This window comes from Spermophilus citellus (genome assembly GCF_964194105.1).
Source record: "Spermophilus citellus genome assembly, chromosome: 11".
Taxonomy (NCBI): Eukaryota; Metazoa; Chordata; class Mammalia; order Rodentia; family Sciuridae; genus Spermophilus; species Spermophilus citellus.
The window spans coordinates 88,896,407-88,910,352 of record NC_138192.1 but is presented as its reverse complement, the minus strand read 5'-3'; the positions used below and the strand labels follow the sequence as shown (position 1 = coordinate 88,910,352).

At 34.9% G+C, this 13,946-nt stretch overlaps 1 protein-coding gene across 2 annotated transcripts in view; it reads right to left on the bottom strand.

Moving 5' to 3' along the window:
- ITGAV (integrin subunit alpha V) overlaps nt 1-13,946 on the bottom strand; it is a 92,200-nt gene that overhangs the window by 62,765 nt on the left and 15,489 nt on the right. For both annotated transcript variants that reach the window (XM_081261939.1, XM_081261938.1), the window contains exon 3: nt 71-162. In XM_081261939.1, coding sequence (XP_081118065.1) covers nt 71-162 — 92 coding nt within the window. The remainder of the gene's footprint in view (nt 1-70; nt 163-13,946) is intronic.

Genomic DNA, 13,946 nt, shown 5'->3' with positions numbered 1-13,946 from the left:
TTCACCATGAGCTTGAAACCATCACCCTTGCTATCCATCTCACCTAAAAAGAAATATCACAAAGACTTACCAAAATTTTATCCTGTTTTGACCTCACAGATGCTCCAAACCACTGGTGGGATTTAAACTCCAATGGATCATCCTTGGCATAATCTCTGTTGCCTAAAAAAAACAGAATATTGTGAGAGATGAAAAACTAAATATTTTGGTCTTAGTATAAGAAAGTTTATTTCTGTCCAGCCAGGTTAGGAATGGTGTACCTTTGTTTAGTCAGATACCATATTCAGCAACCCAGAAAAACAAGATCCAGGGTTGCTCTGAACCCCAGCAAATATCCTAATTCACATGTGAAAAGTAATTAAAAATTATATTTCCCAGTTACTAAATCATTACATAACTATACAACAAAATACTGTGATCACTTATTATACTGCCAAAAGTTCTTTCTATGGCTTAAGGATATTTATGAAAAATCAAAGCTTATGAAACTCTTTTGTATGACACAGTTTGTAAATGACAAGGCTAAGATGAACACCAACGACAGTATGAATCAAAAAGTTACAACCAGGAAATGCAATTTAACTGGCAGGAAATAGAGATCTGACATACTATATTCAAACGTTTATATTTCAGTACCTCACTATTGAGAAAGTTATGCCCAATGTGCCAGGAACTAATAACATAAAGCACTGTGAAAGTATATAAATCCTTTCCTCAGAAAAACCCTAGATCTATTCAAGGAAAAAGTTATGAAAGTTTATTCTGAGAAGAGACTATTTTTAAAGTCAGGTTTGTTCCTCTTAAATCTGTTGTCATAATTCTTTATTAATATGTGTTTAAATAACTATATTGGACATTTCAGCAGACAAATATCCATTTTAAGAATGCCAGCCAACATGTAAATGTCATCAAGAGGTTTAGCGCAACCACCACCCACCCAAGATAGTGAAATTACTCACTAGTGGTTACGTTTGTAACTATTCTAACCACCATAGAACTAATAGTGGTTATGGTTATTCAATTCTATTCTGAAGACTTAAGACTAACTAAAGAGTTATAAATAATTATTGAGAATTTCAATAATACCAGGTATCCTATGTAAGGTGGAACCTGTAATGTTATTCACTATATTATTCTTTTAGCTTTTTCCTCTTCTGAAAAAAAAAAAAAAAAAGGTGTCAGTCTCCAAAGGCCTCAAACTGGAATCTAAACTACCAGGTTTTTTGGTCAGGGATTGCGAAGGCACCCTTTTTTAAGCAGAGAGAAGGAAGAGAAGAAATGGAAGTAGCTAATATGCATTATTGACCATGAAAACCGAGTATTCCCTTGGCTTGCCTCTGAAGCCTGCACTCACTGTGCGTGAAATAACACACAAGTAACCTATATACCACCCGAGAGTACATGTGCTCCCTTACATTTCCTATCTTCCCACAGTTTAATTCAGAACATTTAACTGTTGTCCCTAAGCTAGGAGAAGATAAAGCAGTTCCAGTCAGTAAAGAGTGGATGAGTCCTCTATGTTTTCTCTCCCATCCATGAGGCTCTTAGTCGAACTGCTAGATGGAAGCATCCTTGGTCCAAGTCTTTGGGTCACCCAGGACCCCTGTTAGATGGGGACATGAGCAAGAAATAATCTCCTTCCTTTCTTTCTTTTTAAGTACTGAGGGTAGAAACCAGTGTCTCAAGCATACCAAGCAAGTACTCCGCCACTGAGCTATATCCCAGCCTTTTTTGTATTTTATTTTATTTTGAGGCAGGATCTTGCTAAGTTGCTGAGCTGGTCTTGAACATGTGATTCTCCTTCCTCAATCTCCCAGGTAACTAGGGTTACAGGTGTATGCCACTACATGTAGCTAAGAAATAAATGACTTATTTTTAAGTAACAGACTTGGTCCTATGTTTGTAATTGCAAAATGTTTTCACTGAAGTATAGCCTAGCACAAACTGTGTAGTGTGTACTAGACACATAATGCTATTTCCAACAGAGCCTGAATAATAACCACAAAGAAACATAGCCCTTAAAAGAACCAGATTCAATTGATAATGTTTTAAAATTTTTAATCAAATATTCACACTTATAGGGACTGGGGATTTAGCTCAGTTGGTAGAGCACTTGCCTCACATGCACAAGGCCCTAGGTTCAATCCACAGCACCACACACACACACACACACACACACACACACACACACACACACAAAGAATTCTATTTAAAGAAAAATCATACTTACCAGTTGCTAAATGGGAATTTTTTGTTTATTCCAACACAAGATAACTATGTTCTCTCACTTTGTTGTGGGCTTTCTATTCTTTTCTGTTTCTGTTTTATTCTATTCTATTCCAGAAATAAGAGTATTTCCCCTTCACATCAATGAAGCAGGAGAAACAGAGTATGACTGTGAAAAAACAGCTGACCTTAGAAAGAGTCCCCCCCACTAACTTGTATCTGAAGACAAAAAGCAACTCCATAAACTAAGGAAATCACAGCAAGTTTAAAAAGGGAACTGAGTTTCTAAGTTAGTGTACTTGAACCACAAGTAATATTCTTACAATTGCTACCTCCTGCTTTTGCTTTTATTTAAAACACAGACTTTTCAGCAATATGAAACTTCTAAGATGTCCAAGCAGAAGTAAGACTTTTTTAAGAGTAGAAGAAATCACAGGTTGAACAGAACTGTCACATTAAAGAGGTTCAAACTAAGGCTCCATATATTTTCTTATACTCTAAAATTTCCAAGGTTAAAAAGAAAATGTACAATGGGATAGACCCAATATCACTACAAGATAACTATGTGTGAGAGCACACATGTATCTTTTTCCCCTTAATAATATGTCAGAAATGATAAACTGATGTCATCATTTTCACTGTGGTTTAGTAACCCGTTACACACCCATACAATCCCCTGTACCTCCTTCTGTTTCAAATTTGGGAATATTTCTGTTTTGATTTAAGAGACCAATATTCTCTCAAGTCACATCTACATCCTCCTCCATTTTACACAAGACCCTCAGCAAAGCACGTCATTCAGGGCAGGCATAGATTCATTGCTAGATTAAAGTGATAAGCTCCCCAAGAATATGGTATGTCAAACAGAATAGTGGATACATTTCTGTTAAGTTTCCAAAGTATGTTTACTTTTATATGTAAGAGTTCCCTTCTTCTCAGTCTTCAGTCTGAAAGAAGTCATGCTCAGTCTTTCTTCAGAGGCCTTTTTCTCTTGCCTGGAAAACTTTATTCCTTCCATTCTAGATTCAAAGCGTACCTGGAAATTTAGCTGTGAGTGTCCACTTGTGACCTCAGTGCATGATGAAATGGGCGTCTACCTCTCAATGTGTCTATCACAAGACACAATCATGGAACCTGCAATTATAGTGGACAAACTGTAGACTAGGGATGTGTCAGGAGTTATGGGGAAAGAGGACAGAGCATAAAGGAGAAAAATGCTTTGTAGGCCCGAAAACTTCATGCAAAGAAAGGAAGAGTGGTTAATACTGAAGTCTTATAGAGAAGTGTGCATTGTTCATTGTGATTAGAAAGAAACACCTAAAGAAGTCGTTGTCAAGTGCATCTGTGCTATGCTAAGAAGGGGCTTCATGGGATTTTTGAGTGGCCTCTATGCTAAGCAATATTTCTTCAATTATTATATCACTAAAAAGCTGGGCAGAAGTTCCTGCTTTGCAAATTATTATTTAATTATTTCCCTACCACTTTGAAAAACTGTCTCCATAAATATTTTTCTGAACAAATATACTTTTCTCTAAATGTGTATGTAGTGGCATAAGATGCTGTTGTGCCTTGTCAAGTAGTTTGTGCTCATCAGAGGTACCATGCTCTATTTGCGTTTTTTTTAAAAGACATGGTTAGAAAACATCCCTTGCTATAATGATTATTGGACACCTGTCTTTGAAGATATCAGGCTTAGCATAAGCTAGAAAGTGTCATAAAAAATAAGAATAAATTTTATTATTATATTTTTGCTTTTATATGCATTCACAAGTATTATGGAACAAAAAGAATCAATAGTTATTTCTACGTGGTAATTAATAAAAATGAAGACACACAGAGGTGGAAAAGCATCAGACAATGTAATTCTCTTTGATGAAAAAGTAAGTTTAGCCAGGCGTGGTAGCACACACCTATAATCCCAGTGGCTCGGGAAGCTAAGGCAAGAGGATTTTTGAGTTCAAAGCAAGACCCTGTATCAAAATAAAATATTATAAAAAGGAGTTGAGGATGTGGCTCAGTAGTTACATGTCCCTGGGTTCAATTCCTAGTACCAAAAAAAAAAAAAAAAACTTAAAAAAAAAAAAAGCATCAGGACTAGAGTTGTAGCTCAGTGGTAGAACATTTACCTAGCACGTATGAGGCACTGGGTTCAATCCTCAGTACCACATAAAATAAATAAAGGTACTGTGTCCCCCTACAACTAAAAAAAATTTTAAAAAAGCAAAGCATCACACAATGTGACTCTTTTTAATAAAAATGTAAGTTTAAAAAGCTCATTCCAATAACAATGTACCAAATACTAAATTCCATCTGTAGCACCATGGTGGGCAGGGATGAATTTCAAAAGTAAACTTGAGGAGTTTGACTAAAACTTAAATCTGCTCAAAACCAACAGCCATATTTGAAAGCACCGTGTAATTAAATATGTTTTCAATTACATTACCAAATGAAAGAATTCAAACATAACTGGATATAATGAATTAGCATGCATTAGCACCCAAATTTATTCAACAGTCTTCAAAAAAGAAAAAAAAAAATACACACACACACACACACAATCACACACTGTTTTCAATGCCTCCAGATTCAACAGTCACAGCCTCAAATTAACATCTTTTCATGAAGTGCTCAAAAGGAAGGTTTTCTTTACTAACCAGAATTTTCTTTTTAGATATCTTCAAATATTTGATTCAACATCAGCAAAAGTTTCCCTCAAAGGACGTATGAACAGAATGGGTGGGAGAAAGAAAAGGAAAAACTCCCTCCAAACAAACTGACAAGAAGTTCATTCATGACCTGCCTGAAAACTGGAAGCTATTCTGGGACACATGAGTGAAGTCAATATTTTGAGTCAGCCCTGAGGTCACCATTTTGGGTGATGTTGGAACTCCCCAGACTGCCTGGAGTGTGCCACCGCCCTGGAAAAGGAAAAGGGATACAGATAACTGCAGAAGTTCCAGGGCTAGGAAAAAAAAAAAAAAAATGCTTTCTTCTGGAAATGATCAAGATTACAAAGATTGCTGTGCAGAATGACACACCATGTTGGAGGGCATTTCACACAATGACATAAAGGAGAAGACTCTGCCCTGTGGAATAAAAATTAACATGAGATTCTGTACTCTCACTTTCAAAAGTACAGAGGAAAATGCTGCTAGAGAAACTTGAAATTAATTAGCAAGTCAATCACTAGAGATTTGAAAATTTAATGTCTATATCTCAGCTTTTGATATTTTTGACTTTCATTTTATCAGACTCCTATGACTAAATGTTTGAGGACAGAAGCAAATGAGAAGAGCAGACTGTCATAACTTCCTTATTAGCAGCCAACTCTTCTGATTTCCTCAGGATTTCAAAAGCCATTGTCAAACATTCAGCATTCAACTTGCTGGAGAATCACACAGGGAATATTTATTTAAAAAAAAAAAAAACTGGACCAATGGTACAGAATAGAGGACACAGAGACCAATCCACAAAATTACAACTATCTTATATTTGACAAAGGGGCTAAAAGCATGCAATGGAGGAAGGATAGCATCTTCAACAAATGGTGCTGGGAAAACTGGAAATCCATATGCAACAAAATGAAACTGAATCCCTTTCTCTTGCCATGCACAAAAGTTAACTCAAAATGGATCAAGGAGCTAGATATCAAATCAGAGACTCTGAGTCTGATAGAAGAAAAAGTTGGCTCCGATCTACATATTGTGGGGTTGGGCTCTAAATTCCTTAATAGGACACCCATAGCACAAGAGTTAATAGCAAGAATCAACAAATGGGACTTACACAAGCTAAAAAGTTTTTTTCTCAGCAAGAGAAACAATAAGAGAGGTAAATAGGGAGCCTACATCCTGGGAACAAATTTTTACTCCTCACACTTCAGATAGAGCCCTAATATCCAGAGTATGCAAAGAACTCAAAAAATTAAACAATAAGAAAACAAATAACCCAATCAACAAATGGGCCAAGGACCTGAACAGACACTTCTCAGAGGAGGACATACAAACAATCAACAAGTACATGAAAATATGCTCACCATCTCTAGCAGTCAGAGAAATGCAAATCAAAACCACCCTAAGATACCATCTCACTCCAGTAAGATTGGCAGCCATTATAAAGTCAAACAACAAGTGCTGACGAGGATGTGGGGAAAAGGGTACTCTTGTACATTGCTGGTGGGACTGCAAATTGGTGCAGCCAATTTGGAAAGCAGTATGGAGATTCCTGGGAAAGCTGGGAATGGAACCACCATTTGACCCAGCTATTCCCCTTCTCGGACTATTCCCTAAAGACCTTAAAACAGCGTACTATAGGGATACTGCTACATCGATGTTCATAGCAGCACAATTCACAATAGCTAGACTGTGGAACCAACCTAGATGCCCTTCAATAGATGAATGGATTAAAAAAAATTGTGGCATTTATACACAATGGAGTATTACTCTGCACTAAAAAATGACAAAATCATGGCATTTGCAGGGAAATGGATGGCATTAGAGCAGATTATGCTAAGTGAAGCTAGCCAATCCCTAAAAAACAAATGCCAAATGTCTTCTTTGATATAAGGAGAGCAACTAAGAACAGAGCAGGGAGGAAGAGCATGAGAAGAAGATTAACATTAAACAGGGACGAGAGGGGGGAGGGAAAGGGAGAGAGAAGGGAAATTGCATGGAAATGGAAGGAGACCCTCAGGGTTATACAAAATTACATACAAGAGGAAGTGAGGGGAAAGGGAAAAAAAAAGCAAGGGAGAGAAATGAATTACAGTAGATGGGGTAGAGAGAGAAGATGGGAGGGGAGGGGGGATAGTAGAGGATAGGAAAGGCAGCAGAATACAACAGACACTAGTATGGCAGTATGTAAAAATGTGGATGTGTAACCGATGTGATTCTGCAATCTGTATACAGGGTAAAGATGGGAGTTCATAACCCACTTGAATCAAATGTATGAAATATGATATGTCAAGAACTATGTAATGTTTTGAACAACTAATAATAAAAAAAAAACTACCTTGTTACCTTAGAGCTAATTTTTTTCTTTTTTAAAAATATTTTTTAATATTTTTTTAAATATTTATTTTATTTATTTGTATGTGGTGCTGAGAATCGAACCCAGTGCGTCACGCATGCTAGGCAAGCGTGCTACCACTGAACCATAAGCCCAGCCCTTTTTACTTCTTTTTATGCCTAAATAACATCCATCCTTTGGAATAAGAATTTTTGAAAAGGCCAAAGTGAGGAAGAATGGCAAAGCATTAGAAAAAAAAGAGAGTAAACTTTTATTTAGAAGCTAAATGCAGTTTTAGTCATTTGGTTTCCATTCATTTCTATGATTTCTATGATTAATAAAATTATTTAGGTCTCTAGAAAATTTGAGTTTTTTGCTTAAAAAAACTATAAAAGCAATGCCATCCATATCAGTCCTTTAATAAAATAGATAATTTGCAGACTTCCTCAAGCAGCTTTTTACCTTAGACATCACTTCTGCTCAGTTGTACTTCCTAAATCAAATTTGCTTCAAAGAAAAATTTCCCAATAGAGCTTATTTATTTGTGTAAAATTTGACAGGTCTGAGGAAAAAAATCTCTTTGATCATGCATTAAACAATAAGTCCTGGGTACTCCTATGTCCAATGCTAAAAATACAGCAGTAAATAAGAGAGATTAGATCTTTGCTTTTCAATGAAAATAAATAATAAATAATTATATAAGCAATAAGATATTTTCAGAGAGTCTCAAACACTATAAAATGTATTTGAGGGAAAATAATGACGAGGTAGTAAGATAGCTACTAATTCCATGAATTCACCTAATAGTGTAATGAAAAAAAATGTCTTTCCTCAAATTGGAGCTCCTAATATTCAGATATTAACATCTCTGACATCTGAATGTGTATTTTAGTCAATGGGGAAATAACATTTGTGATTAGTATTATGTTTTAACACCCATGACACCCTTACATTTATAGTCAACAAAGGTGCCAAGAAACATCAATAAAAAAGAATCTTTTCAATAAATGGTGCTGGAATAATTGGATATTCCTATGCAAAATGATTCATTTGGAATCCTACTTCAAAACAATACAAAAAAAAAACTAGATGAAATCTCAGACATTTTAAAATATTAGAGGTAAAACTATGAAACTCTTAGAAGAAAACAGAGGAATAAATCTTCATGACTTGGGTTAGACTGGTTTAGGAAATCAAAAGCTTACTGATAAAAGAAAGATTGGACATGTTGGACAATGTCAAAATTAAAATTTCTGTGCTTAAAAAACTGAAAAGGGGCTGGGGATGTGGCTCAAGCTGTAGCACGCTCGCCTGGCATGCATGCGGCCCGGGTTTGATCCTCAGCACCATATACAAACAAAGATGTTGTGTCCACCGAAAACTAAGAAATAAATATTACATAATTCTCTCTCTCTCTCTCTCTAAAAAAAACTGAAAAGATACCATTAAAAAACTGAAAAGATACTTGCTTATCACACACTGGATAAAAGACTTGTATCCAAAGTAATAAAAACAAATACAAAAAAAAATACAGTTTTACTTAATAGAAAACCTAATTAAAAATGGGCAAAGAACTAGAAGAACAGACATTTCTCTAACAGGAATATAATAATAAGCCTAAGAAAAGATAGTCAGCTTAATTAGTCAACAGGTAAACACACACCAAAACCATAATGAAAAATGACTTCACACTCACCAGGATGGCTATTATAAAAAAGAGAACAAGTGTCTCTAAGGAAGTAGAGAAAGTGGAACCCTAATATATTGCCATGGGAAGGCAAAACAGTCCTATGGTGTTTGAAAACAGATTGGCAGCTTTCAGAGAAGTTAAATGTAGATTACCGTATGACCCAGAAATGTTACTCCTAAGTACCTAAGAAATATGAAAATATATACCCACACAGACTTGTACACAAATGTTCACGGTGGCACTGTTCACAGTAGCCAAATAACCAATATCTGTGCATAATGCAAAATGAGGAATGAACTAAATACTTATCCATTAAACAAATACTACTCAGCAACAGAAAGAAGTAAAGGTTGATTGGGGATTTTATACTTACACATATATATGAAATATAAAAAGAGAATATAAATACACACAAAAGATTAATGTTGCTTAGGGATAAAGTACAAATGGGGATAGACTGATACAAACATAAGATTTCTTTTTAGGGAGATCAAAATACTCTGGAATTAGACTCTAGTAATGATATGAAAGTTTTAAAACATGATAAAATTCATTCAACTGTAGATTTAACATAGGTGAATCTTATTGTAAATTTTAACTATTAATGCTGTTTTAAAAGTGATGAATTTGGCCAGGTGTGCCTGTAATCCCAGCAGCTCAGGAGGCTGAAACAGGAGGATCATGAGTCCAAAGCCAGTCTCAGCAACATTGAGGTACTAAGCAACTCAGTGAGACCCTGTCTCTAAATAAATACAAAAAAGAAATGGGGAAATGGCTCAGTGTTAAGTGCTTCTGAGTTCAATGTCTGATACCAAAAAAAAAAAAAAAAAAAAAAGAAGAAGAAAGTAATGAATCTGTCATGTGGTGGAAAAGCAGCTGCAACACCGAACAGAAATGCATGTTTATGATAAAGACCAATTTTCCAAATTAATAAAAAATAAACAGATTTGGAGCTAGAGATGTGTAGCTCAGTGCAGAGCACTTGCCTGTCATGCTCTAAGATCTGAGTTCTATCCCCAGCAGCAATAGCACAGTATCACCACCTCCACCACCACCACCACATGCATACAAACACACACAGAGAGAGAAAAAAATAGAAATAAAAAAGATTATATTTGGGCTTGGCATATAGCTCTGTGGTAGAGCACTTGTGGATTATTCAAAATGCCCTGGATTCAATCCCCAGCACTGCAAATTAAGTAAATAAATAAACAGATATGTTAATAATATAATAGATCAAGGATAAGAATAGATAATACAAAACAACAACAAAAAAATAATAAGCATGTAAAAAATCAAATTCGCCAAAAGAATAGAAATATAAATTAAACAAAATAACTGTTTGACTTGTTAGATAAAAAAGACAGTATCAAATTTGGTTCAAAGATATAAGCTGTATCAATATCTTCCTACTTGATAAATATATAAGGAAGTCCTAAAAATATTTCTTTGACTTCTAAATTTTATATTTAGAAATTCATTAAAGAGTCATTTAAATATAAACTAAAACTAACCAGAATGTTCAGCATGTTCAAAGTTTTTAAAGTAGTAAGGCAGCACAATGCCTAACATAATAGGAGACAGATTGAGTAAATTATGACTTTATGTATTTATACACACACACACACACACACACACACACATTTACATTTTCAACTCATACACACAAATGAATTTTAGTTCATAAAATCCAAGAACATTTCAATTAGAAAAGCTCTTCCTTGCATTTTTAAGCATTAACTTCCTGGGAACCTGATGAGGGGATGATTTACTTTATAAACTTCTAAAATGTTTTTAAATGCTCTTAAAAGCATAACTGTATTGATTTGCTTTATAAACATCAAAAGTTCTTTGAACTACTCTACAAGAAACAAAGGTCCCTAAATCCAATGTGTTTCAAATCACAAACTACTAAAAATTTAATCATATATAGATAAATAGATGTAGTCTGAAATCATAATCCATAGACATGAGAAAGTATAATTAATTTACACAGAACTATACAAAAAAAAAAGTCTTGTACATAACATAAGATACAGATACCTTCTAGAAATGAATGAAAAGCATCAGAAAAGTATATCCAGAACAAAACAGGATAAGATTTGTTTCACTGGGATTGATATTTATTTATTTATTGAATTATCACCACCACAGAAACAGAGAATCAAAATCTCCCTTCTTCCTTGAGTAAGTCTACTGGTTCTGCTAGAATCCTGCACAAAGAATACAGGCCTTTTGAAAGCACCCACTGCTTTATCAATGCTGGTTTGTTTTCTCCTACTGATGAGAAGGAAATGGTCCTGAAAGCATCTAACATTTTAAAACAAAAACGCTTTACTGAAAATGTAAAAAAAAAAAAAAAAAGAAAAAAAAAGAAAGAAAGAAAAAGAAAAAAATCCAATCCAATGTTAAGTATTGAAGAATGGGTGAGTCAAATCAAAGACCAAAGTGCACAGCAAAGAAGTCATACTTTAAAGGATTGTGAGGGTTTAGTTTCAGCAAAACATTGAAAATAAAATACTAACTGCAGGAATGTTAGTTAATTAGTGATAAATAAATGGGGCTAAACCATTTCTGAGGTGCTTACCAGTTCTCTAACTACATAACTCAGGATCAGGAGATTACAGATTATATCAGGAGAAACATTTTCATATAAAAAATCCTTAGTATAAATTTATGTTCTATTAACAAGGAAGGGAGACTATTTTTGTTCTTAATTTATAAATTTACAGGACTGTTGCAATAGTAGAAAACTGTAGACATAACTCTGGAAGACAAAATTCACCAAAAGGAGGGAGTTAAAGGAGGCTATTTTAGAGTCAATCTGAGTGTTTTAATTGCAATGAGATGCAAACTGTATGGCTCAGAGACTAGAAAGCCACTTATTCTCTATTAAATACAAAGTCTTGTAATGTGCAGAAAACACTCCACAGCATCTTTCTTGACAGAGAACTAGCGCTGCCAGTCCACCCACAGCCTAAAGCTCAGCCATTCTGAAGAAGTAGCTAAGAGTGGCAGCAAGATATTTCAAAAAAGAATCTGACCTCTGACCTTCTCTAGGATGGTCGTGGTGGGCAAAAGGTGACATCCGCGCGGTATCTGGCATATAGAAGTAGGACCTTCTCCTATTTTTAAAGGACATATTTCACAAGCATACCATTAACCTGTATTTCTAAGCAAAGAGTCTTTGGCAGGTCCAGGTAATATATATTTTCCTTTCCCAGGGAGACTGGCAGTCTATCTTTTTTGGAAAATACATATTGTGGAGAAAATTGGGCAATGATCAGTCTGTTAGTAACATCTGCTTCCTTTAGAAAAGGAAAATATGTTGCAAGGGCAGGATTTTCCCAAATGTCACAATAACAGAAGTTAAAAATGTAAGCCAATATATAATCCATTTAATATCCACACCCATAATTATCTTTATGTCTTTCCTCTTCCTTAATTATTCACCTTCCCTTAGTTTAGCTATAAGCCTGATATAAACCATCCTTTCTTTACATGTATGGTGCTTCCTGTTTACAAAATACCTTCAAAGACATGATTTCCTTTGTCTATTCAACAATGTGAGAGGTAAATATTATGGTTCTTTGACAAATGGCAAAACTGAGGCTGGCAAACATAAATAAGTCACCTGCCCAAGGGTCACCTAGTAAGTATGAGAGCCTGAATCTGAGCCAGCAGATTTTTTTTTTTTTTTTTTTGCCTGGAAATAGCTTTCAGAATAAACTAATGTCAATTAACAAGATATTTAAAATGGCCTTGTGGTAGATAGAGTAATCCTCCACCTGCTGGCCAAGGTATCCAAATTCTAATTCGCAGAAACTTTCTCTTGATTAAGTGACATTAAATGGCAAAAAAAAAAAAAAAGACTTTGCAGGTTTATCAAATTAAGAAACTTAAAATGAAAGATTATTCTGGATTATCTGTGTGACCCCGAGAGGGAGATGGATGATTCCATGTTAGAATGATACAATACAAGAAAGACTCTGGAGTCACTGCTGGCTTTGATGATGGGAGGAAGGGGACACCAGCTATGGGACACTGGTGGCCTCTAGGACATGGAAAAGGAAAGGAACGAAGTCTCCCGCTACAGCCTGCAGAAGATATGCAGCATTATGAACAACTGATTTTCACCCAGTGACACCCATCTTGGACCTCTGACTTCCAGAACTGAAGATAACAAATTTGTGTTATTTTTAGACATCTAGGGGATGGGGATGTAGCTCAGTGGTAGAGCATATGCTTTCCATGTGCAAAGCCATAAATTCAACTCCCAGCACCAAAAAAGAAAAGACACTTGAGTTTGTGCTAATTTATGACAAAAGCAATAGGAAACGAAGACTAGCACATACACAAAACTGAGATTAGACTGCCCTAGTCTGCTACATGAATAGTGTCCATATTGTTTGTTTTATATAACAGCCCAATATAGTTTCAGAATACATTTACTTCCAAAAATATATAGATCATTAATTCCTAAACTAAATCATATGCTAATCTGTGGCTTCAGTTCTGTTTCCATGTTCAAATTCAGAAAAATTGTGATTTTTCTACAGATCAGTCATTTTAGCCTAAAACAACAACAAAACCATGCCCCAAAATGATCTTTTTGTTTTCACTAATTCTATAATGCCTCAAAATTCTAATTATTATGACTATTTGGGGGAAAAAAATCAGTTTTCAGATATTATATAGACCTTGGTTAAAAGTCTACAAATTATGAGAATTTACTGGATAAAAGGGTTTAAATTCCAAGAAGGCAACTGCTGTGATATTTCAGTCATTGCATAAACATGTAAAATAGGAAACCGGGCCTTTTTCTTTTTCTTTTCTTTCTTTCTTTTTTTTTTTTTGCATCCCAGTTGTGGTTTTGTTTACATAATATGTCAAGAAAATCAGAGAGAAAAAGAAAAACCCAGAAGATAAGTAAGTGGTAAGTCAGAAGAGCTTAAAAGAAAACTAACAAAAATATTTCAAAGCCAAATTTCACAAATCCAAATGATAATAAATTTTACATTGAGGT